We start from the raw sequence: 15762 nt of genomic DNA, 5'->3' as shown, positions 1-15762 counted from the left end.
GGGGGTTGTGACATGCGGGCGAGGTTGACTGTGCTGTGACAGAGGGAATCGTCGACAGCGGGAGGGGGAGCGTGCGATGCGTGGTGCGTTGATGGCATAATTGGTATCATTCGGGAGGGGTCTTCTTTTGAGGTAACCCAACGGCCCCATTACACGCGCGCAATTATGCGCGTCTCGTTCCATGCGGTTACGTGTTCCCAATCGAGCCGCTCTTTTTTTTTTCTTTTCTTCCCTTACTCGACCGAGGCGCAGAGACGGAACGATATACGAAACGAAAAGGTGGCCGTGCCGTCGAGGAGGGCGATCAAATCGTGTCGCTTAATTTTTCCTACCGCACGCGATTGTCATTTGCAAAATATAGATCGAGAAAGATTAGATTAGAGCTTTAATATAGACATCGATTGAAGATATAAATCTATAAATTATATTTTGTGTTTCATCCCGAGATATCTCGCGATTTCTACTTGCCGCTCGTTCTCTTCTTCTGTTGCTCGTGCAGTGTCCCCCTCGCCGTGATCAAGTCCTTGATTCCTTTTATGCTCTTCAAATTGGAGGAGATTAATCCTGGTTTATCAGAACCGAGCGATCCTGATGCCTCGAAACGCCCGCTCCGTTTCACATCGTTGCGATTCGCGGCCGCGCGATCTTTTCCGCGGACGTCATCGTTTTCCACCCTCTCCGGACGATCGTTCGACCTCGCAGCCTCGTTTTCCGCTGCCTGAAACTTTCGGTTAATATCCTCGCTCGCTGCGTCGCTCTCAGGACGCAACGCGGCGGGTTCTTTTGTTCTCAGGCGTTTCCACGTTCTAACGGGTAATCTGGAAAAGAATTTTCCCTCCTTTTTTTCTGTATCCGTACGCGGCGCGGAAGCACCCGTCATTCTCAGAGCAAATGCACTCTCGTTCTTCGGTATTTTCTCCTCGGCTGCCAATCGCGAGACAGTTACGTTGATCCGATCCGTTTTATTGTTACCAGCATTTTCGCGACGACAAGTCGAGTTATCTCTTTCGTTCGCCGCGTATATCCGTCCGTTGCTCGTCGAGTCTGCGACGCGATTAAACATTTTTGTCGCTCGACTTGTTTTTTGGGGAGAATTATTGGAAAGCTTGTTGACAAATCTGTCGCGATACCGACGATTGTCGACGGTCGCGCTCGTGATTTCCTCTCTTCTCTCGATTGTCGGAGATTCATTCTTCTTTCCTTTGGTTGCGGAATGCGGCCTTGTATTAATTAAATCTAAAAAAAAAACGTAATTTGTAAATAAATAAATCAGCTAAATATTCATCTATTTGTGTCTCGTACGTGATACAAGACAAAATAAATATGACGTATTTAAGAATTCAAAGAACGCACTGTGAAAAAACATCTTCAGTATATTGTATTATTTTTAATTATTTTAATAATAAATAAAGAAATTTAATATATTTTCCTCTACTACTTTACATACATCATGAAAGAATTAATCAATTTAAAAATATTGCAAGACTTTAAAAATATTTGCCGAAGGAACGATGTCTGTAGTATTTTTTTATTGATAAAAATGTAATATGTTGCCATTAGAAGCAAACCTATTTGGCATTTAAAGTGAACAAAATTATGTAATTGTATATCTGCCGATGCCATGTGAATTACTCTCACAACACATGATGGTCGGTAAAGAGAGTCAATATAAAAGGGGAAGAGAGAAGGAGAAAAAAAATTTTTTTTTTATAATTCTTACTTTTTTCTGCAGGATACATGTTTGAAATTTGTTCGTCGATAGGCATCCTTGAGTGATCGCGTGAAGAAATCGCGTTTGATGTATTTAATCGCAAAATCTTCTCCCTCACCACGTTGCCTTTCGAAGTTCGATGCTTCGCGCTGTTTATCGGAATCTTGGACGATAAGTTTTCTCGGCTGTCTTTGTTCAGCGTCTCTTTAAATTCTTCTTCTCCTTCCGAGTCAACAATATTTATGCGTTTCGATTGAGAATCAAAGACATATGATCTTCTTCTGCGCGGCGTCATTTTCTGCAACCCACCATGATTTCTCGTTCTTGGATCGTAAAAAGTTGGTTCCTCATATTTCGTATTGTTCTCGAACGGAATAAAGTCCCAGAACTTATTTTTCGAAGGCGCGACGGTATCAACGGCGTTGGGAAGGTCATCGCGGTGCATCGCCGTTTCGCGAGTTTGCTCGAATTCTGCAAGAAATCAATGATGGAAATTAAAAGGATTTAATAGAGATTTTTTCGTTGATGTTAGATAGGACCTCCATAATTCCTACACTCGTCTATTAAAAAAAAAAACAAAACGTACCCGTCTCACGATCGAAGGTTCCATTGGTTCTCGAGAGGGTCTTTGTTCGTTTCCTGCGCTCGCTCGATTGAACGTCAGTATCGTGAATTTCACGGAGATTCTTCTCGTCGCTGTCGAACCATCGCGGAGTGTTCTTCCTTTGAGATATGTGAATACTTCGCGTAAATGGAGCCTCGAGATTTCTCTGCAAGTAATCGTATCGCGAGGTACGTTCTCCACGAGAATGCACGACCGCATTTTGTGGACTAACGAATTGGATATAGTAGTTATCATCTTCCTCGACAGCGAGATCGTTCTTCAGCTCGAAATCGTCATAGGAATTCTCCGCATACGAGTCGTCGAAATCCAGATCAGAAGTGTCATCGTAATCGCGATAGTCTCGTCGCACTTTCCCTCGGACGTAATTACTGCCCTATGATTTATTGGAAGGTATATCTGAGGCGTCGGCTCGTTGAAAACCTCGACCGTGTATTCGCTTACTTCATTACTATTTATGTTTCTATTTGCTCTCCGGGCAAATTCATTCGGTCTGTCGTTGAACCACCGTCGTTTAGCGATTCCGCGAGTCGATCCAAGACTCTCGGCTCCACCGCGACGCCGGTTAAACGCGCCGCGTGGAAAATGTATGGGAAACGTGGTTTCCGTGTCGCAGCCGACATCCGTTAGTTCCACAATCCTGCCTGTATCACCGTACTCGGTGGACCGGAAGATCGGCAAAATGGGTTCCGCGTCGTCCACGAAGAGGAACATCGGATTCTCGAGGAACGCGCCCATGCCTGAACCGCGTCAACGGGATCGTCACGCGCCGAAATCACGCGTCTCTGTAAAACGCAAGTGTGATATCGAGTATTGCAATCGGAGGGACGTTTCCTCATTTCGCAGTTTAACAATAATTCGCAAAAAAATTTCGAATATATATTTTTAATTTACCTATTTCTTGTAATTTTCAAGCGACAGAATGGTGGAACGATGTGCCTTGCGGCGGCGGCGAATCTCTCGTCGGGCATTATTTACATATCACGATGCAAACTATTTTTTTTTGTCATTGCGATGCGCGAATTTCGATTACAGTTCACGTGAAAGATTTTGATTTTGACATTTTTCACCTTTTCACTGCCAAAGAGAAGTATAAAATCAAGTGAATCGTGCGGTTCGAGATATCGAATTAAGAAGTCTGAAATAATTTTCGAAAGTTTCTTGCCCGAAAGAGGACGACGACATGACGCGCGGCCGGCCTTTTGCGTATTACCTCGAAATGCCCCTCGTGCACTCTAACGCCCCCTGAAGGTAAACTACATAACATTAACTTTACTGCACCGCGGGTATGCAATTTGTGGTGCGTGTCTGTGCTACATTTACCTTTCGAGACTGCTGGTGCTTTATTCTCGATAAAAATTGCGCATTCAAAAATCATGTTCTCTCTCATATTTTTGATCCACAAATATAATTGTCAATAAAATCATGCGGTGTTTTACATCGCGCGTGGATAAAATGACGATTTTATCTACAATGTTGACTATGAAGTTTCAGCTCCAAAGCGAATGCAGATGGCGTGTTATACGCTTCTCCCATATGTTCGTGGGATTCTAGGATGAGTTTGACGTTTTGCGAAATTATTTAGCAGTTTCTTTAACGTTAAATGCTGTATGATTACGTTTGCAGAACGTTATTATTTACAAGAAATAAAGAAATCCAAAGTTAGACGAGACCTTTCCTGTGTGAATTATTTCGCTGAAAAATACTGAATCTCATTTACAAGGATGAATTCTATAGGTGATGCCGATTATTGGCGCCGATTATTACCTCTCAAGCTTCCGGATTTTTTAATAAGATTATTTATTTGACATTGCAGAAAAGAAGTGTTGTCCATTTATGGAGAAATGTTATCGGAAAAATCCGATTCACTTCAGCGAAATGTCACATCCTCATTGTAAGTATCTTTCGATTATTTGTATCCTTCAATATTTTATATGAAGTTACATTATTATCAGAGATTAAAATTTCAGTGGAGGAATTATTGGTTGATCAGCTGGACGGTACGATAGAAATACCAGAGGTGCTTCACTTCACGTGTAACGATCGTTCACAATTGTTGGATCAATTGAAAGTATTACAAATGGTGCTCAGAAAGGAGAGAGACAAAAGCAAGGACAATCAGCTGTCCGTAACTGGCTGTTCATCTTCTAAAACACAAGCTTCGTCTACCGTTACGTCGAGTACTAAAGAAGACTTGAAGGAAAAAGTGGAGAGACATAAGAAAACAGCAGTACAGAGGAGGCAAGATAAACTCAAGCAGATGGATGCAGAAGCTCAGGCACTCTCTAGAGCTTTGAGCGGCGAGGAACATGAGAATTCGGAAAGCATCAAGGTTAGTAAAATTGGGAATGAATTCGTAACCTTAAAATTGCGAAAGATAAATAAACAAATAAATATAAATTGCTTCATTAGACGAAAAAGCGAAGTCTGGAGACGTCAGAAGTCAGCTCTTCGGTTACAAAAAAGATGAAACAGATGAGCATAGAAAGCAGCAATCGCGCTAAGGATCGGCAGAGTATCGGCGACACTCCATGCAGTTCTAGGAGCAGCGAGCAAGATAAAAGTTCAGGAACGTCTATTATGGATATGTACCAAGCTTGCGATTCCGAAAAGTCAAGAAAGGAAGTCAGAAAGAGGGCCATTCAGATGATGAGACAATCCGGGTACACGGTGTCCGTCGTGGAGCCAGGAGAGTTTGCGATAAAATATGCCTTTTCAGCACCTTACCACATATTCTTCACGAGAGTCGAGAATTCCAAGGAGACCTACAGTCAACAGTTCTCCATAACTTTCCCTGAGATTCTCGACCGTAGTCTTGGAGAAATTGTTAACAGTCTTCACTTAAATTTCATGGTAGACGTCGGGTGGTTGTGCCTGCAGTATCTGTTGGCTGGCCAACGTACTGACATGATGATTCTGTACGGCGACAGAGTGGATCATGAGAAATTGAGTAGCAACATAACCATGATAAAAGTAGACATGCCGACCAAGTTTGGCTGTCATCATACGAAGATCATGTTCCTGCAGTACAAAGATGATGGGATCAGGGTGGTTGTCTCCACTGCCAATTTGTATTCTGACGACTGGGAAAACAGGACACAAGGGTCTGTCTAAATACTCTTAGATACGCCTTAGTGGTATGACGTTCGTCCATAAATATCTTTCTTTATTGTGTCCTGATCAGATTGTGGATCTCGCCTCACTTGCGCCTGCTACCAGAATCCGCGAATCCCAGTGACGGAGAATCTCCAACGGGTTTCAAAAAGGATCTCGAGCGATATTTGAGTAAATACAGGCATCCAGCTCTGACGCAATGGATATGGGCAGTACGGAGGGCGGATTTCTCTGACGTGAACGTGTTTCTCGTCGCTTCCATTCCCGGGACGTCTCACAAGGACAACGAAGCCGATTTCTGGGGGCACAAGAAATTGGCGCACGTCCTGTCGCGTCATGCCACATTACCGCCAGATGCCCCTCAGTGGCCTATAGTCGCCCAGAGTTCCAGCATAGGCAGCCTCGGTCCGAACTTCGAAAGCTGGTTGTCGAGAGACATAATTCCGTGTATGTCGAGGGAGACTACTAAGGGTTTAAAGAGTCATCCGCACTTCCACTTTATTTACCCGTCGATACAGAATTACAAGCAGAGCTTTGACTGTCGGAATTTATCTTGCTGCTTGCCCTACAGCGCACAAGTGCATTCTAAGCAACAGTGGATAGAATCGTACTTGCAGTAAGTTATAATCGTTTATCTTTATTTCATTCAAATTTTTATGCCTATATATATATATATATATATATGTCTTTGCACTTTAGAAGCGATCCGTTTTTTCTACAAAATTTGATATTTATTTTTATAGCCAATGGAAAGCCAAGCGAACAGGACGAGATCGTGCGATGCCTCATATTAAATCCTACACGAGAATTTCGCCCGATTTGAAAAGCATTCCTTGGTTTGTGCTCACCAGCGCGAATCTGAGCAAGGCCGCATGGGGAGTCCAACGAAACAGTCATTACATGATGAACTACGAGGCCGGCATTGTATTCATACCAAAACTTGTCGTAAGCATCATATTACTTTATAATTTTTTACATTGTTAATCATTACATGTCGTTGAAATTAAAGGCGCATATTTTATTCTGATTAATATTATTACATCTCAAACTCGTTTGTATGTATTCAGACTGGGACAACGACGTTTCCCATCCAGGACGAGGAGGATCCAGCCGTCCCGGTATTTCCGATTCCATACGATCTTCCGTTGTGCCGATACGAGTCGGGCGATAGTCCTTTCGTCAACGAATATCTCCACTCTTTAGGCAGAGCGTAATTTTTCAGCTGATGACACTAGTATTTTTCTTACCTTTTTTAAATGACAGAATATTTTTGCATGCTTGTATATTTATTTACATGTATTTTTACAAAATAATGAAGCATTAAATGTCAATATTTTTTTTTTCGGTCGAAACCTTTCCTTTTGAAACAACCAACAGAACTAAACAAGAAAAAGGTAGTTTATAATTTTGATTTAGAGAATTCAAAATTCAGATCACAGGTATTAGTATTTCCGACGAAGCTATGTTTATATTCGTGGATCTTTAATGACCTATTGTTTTCCATCACAGGATATATTATATAGAATTATTTACGCAGACGGAAAAAGAAAGAAGCGATAAACTTAGAGAATTCTCATACGACGCATGACTTCTTCCTCATTCGCGATTTCGCGACGAATTCGTGCCGGTCGCCTCAGACGCGATTTCCATAAAACATCAGCACGAAAGCACTTCCTCGATGCGAGGCCCGAAACGTAATATTAGCGTCTGTACATGCTCAGCCTTCAAACGACTGTTAATCAAATCGCAGTATATATACGTAGTAATTACGCGTATCATACACACGTTGGGCGACGCGTCTCGTCTAGATGTGTATAAATACACGCGTGTGTATATATATATATACGATTATAGGAAAAATACGCGATTAGCGGAAAGTTTTAAGTTATACGAAATATCTGGTTATAAGGAAAAGATATAATAGATAGTTCACTTTTATTTCCACTTTTATTGGTCTATTTTTAGCGCGGTATATCATTAAGGTTATTAATGATTTTTATTAATAAATCATTAGTACAAAAACACGTAGAGGAAATACAGATATGCAACTCTTTTTTTTTTGTAATACACATTATAGCTCCGCTGTATTTATCTTTACATCCGATTTCGGAACGTATTCTCTTATCTTTTGTCATATTAACATTTTACTATGAAACAACGCAAACATCACTTCCCTCGGCAAACACGGAACGCCGAGCTATTCTGCAAAGCTTTGCATTTCTATCGATAATATTGCCTGGTGATAATCTCGCAATACCTCGCAAACTTTTCAAGGATGTCAACGGAAGCGGCATGATAAAATCATCATGATAAAGCTGACAAGTATAGTCTTTAATCGATAAATTCGGTAATTTATTACTCATAAAATTAACTTAAACATTTTTAATAGCGAAAATTCGATCATTTATGATGCTAAACATCAAAAATTTATTCAGAAATACAATCATTTAATGTATGTGCATATATGTACAATGTTATGTACTTATCTGTCACTTATTTATCGTTCATTATTTAGCAGTAATTATGGAACGAGAAAAAAAATTAATGCGCTGCGCGCAAAAAATCCTTGGTGCAATAAAGAAAACTTTGTAAAAAGAATATCAAATGTAATATCACATTAAAAAATATTATTACAGTATTCATTAATAATTAAACAAATTCGAAGCAGTATTTAAAGTTAATGTCAGAGATTAAAACGCGAACACGATGTCATTTCTTATACCTTCTTAAATGCAATCCTTATTGCATGCGCGATTATTATAGCGTCATCATCGGCGTGCGAATCGAGCAGCCGATTTCAATCTCACTCTTTTTAGTTTTTGCAAATTAGCATTTGAATGGGCTTTTTCCACGGTTTTTATTGTCAGATCAATTATATGTTAAAACTTGCTAACCGATGAGTTTTCTGAGCCGTTTTGTGCCTCCCACCAACTTAAGGCGGATTTCCTAGTTGGACGTCCTCGGCGCAGATGCGGCTTTTGGGAAGGGACTTCTCTCTCGATGCCGGCGACGGCGGCCGGCCGAGGACGATTCGATCATCAGTGCGCGAGATGTCATTGGCAGGATAGGACCAGCTCCACCAACGGACGGTGTGCGCGCACCGGCGTGAATCAATTACTCCGCGTACTCGTCCGTCTGGTACCCGAGGTCTAGATGCCTCAGTCTCGGAAGATTTTGCCGGAGGATTAGCCGGGCCCTCTTCGTAAAATCTACCGGAGGATCGTCGAGGATCTTGTAAGTGTCGTTCGATACGGGATATCTCGGGGAAAGAGTGACACACTGTGCGGGAATATTACAAAATAAAAGGACACGGACTTCGTGTGTAGACGGTAAATTTTTTTTTTTTTAGAAGACACAATACGCGGCGCGCGGCGCGATAGCTCGGGGAGAACGTGTCCCGCCTGATAATACGACGATAAACGCGAAAGTATCGAAAGCGAGCTCGCGGTGTGGTGCAAAATTCCGTTGCTTCATCCCGTCCGATTTTTCACTGATTCCTTCACCGATTCCAGTTCCAGAAACGATCGATTAGCACACCGACGCTAATCGTGCGCTCGATTCAGTTTTCTTCCCCTATTTAAACAAGGTAAATCCACACTTGGCACACATGCTTTTTTGTGCTATTCTTTCGACTGACTCGCCTTTTTCTCAACGTTAGGAATTCTTAGAAATTTTCTACGGTAACATTACGGATTTGACAAATAAGTCGTAAAGTGGTTAGACAATTATTTAAAATTTTAAAGCCATGTGTGTCTGACAGCACATTGCTTCTTATTATGCTGTGACTTTTATAGTTCTTTGAAATTTCTCAGTTAACAAGCATTGAAAAGATTCACATTGTTATTTTATTACGTTGTGGCTTTTGTCTCTTCGAAATTTTTCAATTGGCAAATATTGAAAAAATTAGATTTCCAATTATATTTAATTATTAACATTGTCGGCGTTATATATTTTATTTTGATGTGAATTCGTGGAAGTAGAGATAACTGCCAGTCGATTGTCAGTTGTCAGTAAAATTATTTAGGCAAATTAGGCTGCGTTCGGGGAATATGCTGTCAGCGCTATTAACATGTCCTTGTGTCTAATGAACTAAAAAAAATAAGATGACACAATAGCGCTGATAACGCGTATAATAGCTCCACGTACGCAATGTTAGTGTTGATGTGCGCGTTAAGCTACAACTTTAGTATTTAACATTTGTAACACGCATGTCGTAAAAAATTCATTATAAGAGTGTACAATCGTAAACAGAGATATTAGTCTTCATCACGACACGGAATGAATTGCGATCGCTAAATCTTATTGTTAGTCTTACAAGCCTCGCGTCCGAAAATCACGTTCAAAGCCCGCGACTTTAATTTTTGTCGGTACACATCAAGGAAGGAAAATGACGTCAATCAACGTTTTAAGATGAATCCATCGACGCCGCTGCGGCTCGTTCGCGATCCTTCGAAATGGTGCGAGCGCAGCCTGCGTTCTTATTGACGGGACGTGGAGCGCCGTCGACCGTCCAGACGAATCGATAAACTGCGAGTGCGAGCGGTGTTGCGGCGGTGGAGGATATCCGCAAGTCTAGCCACCCCCGAAGACCGGAGAGCCACCGCTTGTCCGCCGGATTGAGTTTCGTGGAGAGCGACAAATCGCAGGGTTATCAGGATGATGACTTGTTGGGTCCTGGTCGGAGTCTTCGTGGCCATCGTGCTCATTTATGGCCTCCTCGAATTTCATTACTTCCTGCGCATGTTTCTCACCGTCTTCCTCGCGCGCTACTGCAAAAAAAGGGTGCACATTCTCGATGAAACCGTGATCTACGGTACGTGATATGTATACGCTCAGCTGCGATATAAAAGAGCTTAACATTCAACGATATACCTCATACATCATGCATTAGCCGTCATGTATTGGTATTCATTTAAAAACTTAAAATTTATGACTATTTCTGATAGCATAAATTAATTAGGCTAATAAAAGTTTATTTCTTTAATGTGAACAACTTAGTTAAAAATCTTCAATTAATTAATTCAGTTTTTTTTCCGGATTCCTTTTATTTTATTCTTTTTATTGAAAAATAACAAGTAGAAGAATTTTGAAAACACACATGTAATTAATGTTAATGTCAGAGAGAAATATGAAAAAATATTCTTATATTTTATGATAAATCTTTGCAGTATTGACTATCTTAATACAACAATTTAATTAACGACGCCTGTAAAAGTAAACACAGAAAATTGTATTTGATCAATAATTTCCACAATGCGATCACGACAATTCGACATTAATTAACGAGATATTAAAAGATGATTAGATTGAAGAGTTTTTATATACGTCATTTTGTCGTTACGATATAATCTAGGAATCCTTACGATCCGGTTATCTCTCTCTTGTATGAACCTTGACCTATCATGTGCGGAATTAGTCGGCTCTGGTAGAAAGTCACAAATCCGGACTATTGATTGCGCACCATAACGCGCTTAAAATGCGCAAAATCTCTTCCTCGTAAAAAAAATATTCGCTATAAATTTATATGCTACGTTTTCCGGTAGGTAGTTAGTAGCATTCGATTCTATTTATGTTTACCTCGCAAAATGATTCATATGTGGCTTTTCAGCGAATGCAATGACCGATTTGTCGTATATACTTATTTACGTACATATATATCTATGCAGGTGCTTGGCCACAGTTACGCGTCCCTAATTCTTTTAACTTCGTCCGAAGTTAAAAAAAATCAACAATGTCTTAAAATCATTATGTCCCATTACATAAATCATTATATAAGGTATAACAATGTCTTTTGATCAATTGCGCACAGAAATATAGTTATTTCATACGCAGTCTCAATACGTATAAAACATCGAGAGACTGAACTTTCTGTCCTTTGAATGTGAGGAATGTTCAGTATAATTTTATACAGAACGTATCTTCGAGTTTGAAGTGTTGAATTGCAATCGTTGTTATTTTAACCATTGAATTTTAATCATCATATTTTTATATATGTCACTCATTAAGATTTAATTTAAAATCTATTTTTCAAAGTGAATATTTTTATCTTTTCTTTTCCAATGTAAAAAAGTTCACCTGGAAAGAATAAGCCTTATATATCGCTCATCATCATGTAAATGTGTCCGCTTTACATTTATATAACATTCACATCTTAGTTGCTCAATGATGTGATCATGATTTAATTAACGAAGTATAATTGGAATAGACAGGAAGTGTAATAAACAATTTTTTTTAAAATTAATTATACAATTTTATTGTAAAATTATACAACAATTCAATAATTAGGAATGTAGCCAATATAAGCCAACACAAGATGAAAGTGTATTACAAAAAATATATATTAATAGATAAATACAATTTAAAACATAAACGTTTTGATTCTTGTTCGAGTCATTTTCAGTACAATGAAAAAAAAACAAAATAACCAGTAAAATATTATTACCATAATAAAATATTATACCAGTAATAATTATATCCAGTAAATAATAAGTACGTTACGAGAGTCAATCGTAAAATCAAGCATAGTCATTTTGTCCAAATTGAAAATTATTACTTCTTTTAAGCTTTCGGAAGAACACTTAAGCAGTGAAGTCAAAATAAAAATTAAATGATATATGACTTAATAAAATGATAAAACATTGATATTGAACTTGATAGAATGACATAAAATTGAACACGTGAACAGGTCATGTAATGAACTTATAAAGTAACTAAACAATACGTATTGAAACTGCATATAAAATAATTTCTGAATATATTTCTAAACACAATTAATCAAAAAACCTTGTTTTTTTTATGACACACTTCATCTTGTGTCGGCTTATATTAGCTTCATTCTTAATTATTGATTTATTTCATTTAAGCCTACATTTATATTGAATATTCTTTTATAATAATTTTTGCAGGAATTTGCACTACCAACGACGTAGACGCGCTTTTGTACCACATGAACAACGCAAGGTATCTTCGCGAGCTCGATTTTGCGAGGGTCGACTTTTATGAGAGAACCGATTTGTATCGAGAGGTTCGTTCTCAAGGTTCAGGCGTTGTGCAAGGAGCTGCCACTATACGCTACAGGCGTTTCATCAAACCGCTAACAATCTTTAAAATTACGTCTAAGGTACTTCAAGGAAATCAAATGCGAATATGTGTAGCTTGAATGCGTTTCAGAGGAAAAAACCCTGCTTGCGTAGATACAAGGAAAAAAACGTGTGATTGTTAACAGTTTACAGTTCTTATGTTTCAATAATAGCACAGGTCGATAAAAAAGTTATTTTGAATAACTCTAATAGGTGTTTTTTTTTTAAATAGATTTTCGATCATAAAAAACATTGTTACTGACCAAATTAATTTACATATTGATTTTTATTAAAAAATAAAAAAATCGTCTTATAAGTAGTAGCTTGAATGTTTCAGAAGAAAAAATCCTGTTTACATAGACACAAGGAAAAAAATGTTCGATTTTAGGATAGTTTACAGTACATAAAAAAAATTATATCGAATAACTTTAATCAGAATAGGTGTTTTCTTTAATAGATTTTTAGTCATAAAAACTATATCGCCGACCAAATTAATTTGTATATTGATTTTTTTTATTATTAAAGGATGAAAAAATAGTCTTATAAATAGTAAAAATATTTATTTGTTAAGAATATAATGTGTAAAAAAGTAAGCACTTTTTTCATGTTTGACAAAATTACTCAGAATGCGCACGAATAATCGGATTTCAATGTGTGAATTCCATGTTTTCTTTGTAATAAAATATTCAAGATTCTAAAGTAACTAATAAAATAAATTTTTTTTTAGAATAAAAGTAGTTTTGTTCAATTTTAATATGTAGTTTTTAAAATTTTTTCTTAAATAAACTCATTCAAATTTTGATCTTTTAATAGTAAAAATGTATATATAGTATATAGTATAGCCAAAAATGTTCTATGAAAGAAAGATAATATTTCTATATTTTAATGTAGATATCTTCAACAAACAAATATTTTTATTATTTGGTTTTTGACAATTTTTTTATCCTCTGACAACAAGTAATTAATGACTTAGTACTAATTAAGAAATTATTTTACAAAAATTCCTTTGTCGACCTATGTAATTAATCAATTAAGATATCATTTTTTAAATAATAAACAGCCACACTCCAAGAGACGTTCGCTGAACATTGCTCATTTAAAAAACCATTCTGTCATATTTAAATTATTTTTCTCGAGAGTAACATGTAGGCTTTTAGTTATGAAAACAAAGCATCGTTACACCGGTCTACCAAGAGTTGCATATGTTGAATGCGTAATAGCAAACGCGTCAATAGACAAACGGTTATTTTTTTTTTTCAAGGCATCCATGATCCCAAAGTAAACGCTATTTTGATTTCGTAATTGCAATGCGCCACGCGATCGTATGACGCACAGTCTCGAAACTTACGAGCGGTTCTCCTTATGGGGAGACTTGTCCTTAATGTCCTTAACAGACGTATTAAATTATGTATCAAGAGACAAGGTCGCGCTTCGGTAGAGAGTAAATGCGTGAGCAGCGATCGTATACACTTACTACTTGCTTTACACAAAAAACAAAGGGTACAAGATTATTACGGTAATGATTGAGTTCCAATTTAATTCTTAATGAATAGCTTAACATTCTGGTAAACGAGAAGTATGCCTATTCTTATCCAGTGAAGATATTGTGACGTAAAATCCAAAAATCAGTGAATTCGACGAATTATTGTTATCTATCACATCTCGGAAGGTCACTTACAAAATTTCCAATTTTTAATTTTTTTTTTTAAGCAAACCAGTATAACGATGCATCAGATTATATTAACATGATAGTACGAGATGTTATCGACTGACGAGTTGCACAATGGAAAAATTTCACTGATACACACATTATGCCCATATTGTTACGTAAATGACTGTAATATTGTAAAAATCAAAAGAATAAAAAGAAGAAATGTCTGAAACCGGTTTACTTGTACTTGTTATTGTACAAGTATTTGTGATATTGAGAATATTTAAGAGATTGCAAAGTAAAGAAGTCAAGGTTTCAAACCGGTCCACTTTTAATTAATTCTTTTGCTTGTTCATTCAGTTCAAAATTAAGAAGCACGTGTACTCTTTGGAAAAGAACGATGCAATATCAATAAAATCTGACTAACTGAAAATCTTTTTAGAGAATATTTATATATTTTAATCGCCTTGGCGACAAATAAACAGAATACAAATACAATTAAAATTGCTATTAAAATAGATATTATATAATTAAAAAATGGATTTGGAAATGGACATTTGCAGCTTTAATTATGTATATATAATATATGCGTAATATATATATTGAAAATACGCAATCTTACGTAATTTAATTTTAACTTAATTTTACATAATCTAATGTTAACCTTTTTTTTTAGATTATTTATTGGGACGAGAGGAGTTTTTTCATGGAGCATCGATTTATCACGCCGAGCGATGGTTTCATAAGAGCAATCGCGATTTGCAGGCAGAGACTTCTTAACTGTAGCGCCGACACTGTGATTGGTGCCCTATTAAATCGTGGAGTGAAGCAAAATGGAAATGTCGAAGCAGGTGTAGTGCAGGTAGGAATTAATGACAATCTTATTTGGAGAACGCTGCAAAAATCATTTTGAACCATTCAATTGTCACTAAGAAGTGTGTTTATCACAATAGATACATGTTGATTATAATGTTGCGAAATGAAGAAATATTAATATTTGTCGCGATTGCTCGAGTCATTATTTAGTTCCTCCAACGAGAGAAATTTTATTGATTATATTTAATTAAATAATCTCGAAGGGTAAGTTAAACGACATAATGTGCCGCTAGGTATCTCCTGTACGGCCAGAGATGCCGCCCGAAGTGAGCAGGTGGATGGAAAGTAACGAGATATCCTCGGCGATGTTGAGGCAGGAGCCGATCACGATGACGACGCGCTGCTGACAAACGGACGCCGCGACGACCAGCGGCGACATCGTTTTAGCACCAATATACACAACCACGACCGTGTAACAAGCGGAATATCGGAATGCGATCTCCTGTACACAACTTTAATCGTCGGACGTGGCCAGACGACGGATGTCGTTCGGATGGAATTCCGTAATGAGAGCGATTAATCGTAATTTATGTAGGTATTTAATTACCTTTGAGAGGCGGGAATTTAGCGCGGCCTTATACGACGAAATAAATGATAAAAGCGGCCTACGACCAGCTTGATGTTCCGTAATCGAGGCGGAATAAGAATAGTTATTATAATCGCGCGCAGAGAGAGAGAGAGAGAGGGAAAGCGATTATTTCTTCCTATT

General features: G+C 37.9%; 3 protein-coding genes across 8 annotated transcripts; 2 read left to right on the top strand and 1 right to left on the bottom strand.

Moving 5' to 3' along the window:
- Positions 1 to 367: 367 nt before the first annotated feature.
- On the bottom strand, positions 368 to 3539 carry LOC105459653. Of its 2 annotated transcripts, XM_011705891.1 has the most exons (5): positions 3228 to 3539; positions 2778 to 3118; positions 2298 to 2709; positions 1721 to 2182; positions 368 to 1236 (listed from the first exon to the last, which is right to left on the bottom strand). In XM_011705891.1, exons 2-5 carry the CDS (start codon positions 3069 to 3071, stop codon positions 461 to 463), a joined length of 1944 nt encoding a protein of 647 aa, XP_011704193.1. In that variant the 5' UTR covers positions 3072 to 3118; positions 3228 to 3539; the 3' UTR covers positions 368 to 460. The 2 variants fall into 2 exon arrangements, with proteins under 2 accessions (XP_011704193.1, XP_011704269.1); XM_011705967.1 differs by lacking the exon at positions 3228 to 3539 and having other exon boundaries at positions 2298 to 2704; positions 2778 to 2864.
- Positions 3540 to 3855: 316 nt separating this feature from the next.
- Positions 3856 to 6778, top strand: LOC105459578 (probable tyrosyl-DNA phosphodiesterase). The gene is made up of 7 exons (XM_011705771.1): positions 3856 to 4070; positions 4150 to 4227; positions 4304 to 4665; positions 4746 to 5437; positions 5518 to 6063; positions 6191 to 6392; positions 6515 to 6778. The coding sequence occupies exons 1-7, from the start codon at positions 4058 to 4060 to the stop codon at positions 6659 to 6661; spliced, it is 2040 nt and encodes a 679-aa protein (XP_011704073.1). The 5' UTR covers positions 3856 to 4057; the 3' UTR covers positions 6662 to 6778.
- Positions 6779 to 7271: 493 nt separating this feature from the next.
- LOC105459333 (protein THEM6) lies at positions 7272 to 15661 on the top strand. Of its 5 annotated transcripts, none has more exons than XM_011705311.1 (5): positions 7272 to 8681; positions 9827 to 10260; positions 12353 to 12567; positions 14854 to 15039; positions 15287 to 15661. In XM_011705311.1, the coding sequence occupies exons 2-5, from the start codon at positions 10104 to 10106 to the stop codon at positions 15398 to 15400; spliced, it is 672 nt and encodes a 223-aa protein (XP_011703613.1). In that variant the 5' UTR covers positions 7272 to 8681; positions 9827 to 10103; the 3' UTR covers positions 15401 to 15661. The 5 variants fall into 5 exon arrangements, with proteins under 5 accessions (XP_011703613.1, XP_011703783.1, XP_011703957.1 ...); XM_011705481.1 differs by lacking the exon at positions 7272 to 8681 and adding an exon at positions 8691 to 8776; XM_011705655.1 differs by lacking the exon at positions 7272 to 8681 and adding an exon at positions 8699 to 8776 and having other exon boundaries at positions 9858 to 10260.
- Positions 15662 to 15762: the final 101 nt, after the last annotated feature.

The sequence above is a fragment of the Wasmannia auropunctata genome, unplaced genomic scaffold, assembly GCF_000956235.1.
Source record: "Wasmannia auropunctata unplaced genomic scaffold, wasmannia.A_1.0 LD336116.1, whole genome shotgun sequence".
NCBI classification, from domain to species: Eukaryota; Metazoa; Arthropoda; class Insecta; order Hymenoptera; family Formicidae; genus Wasmannia; species Wasmannia auropunctata.
The sequence above is the reverse complement of the archived record's forward strand: the minus strand, read 5'-3'. Positions and strand labels throughout refer to the sequence as shown.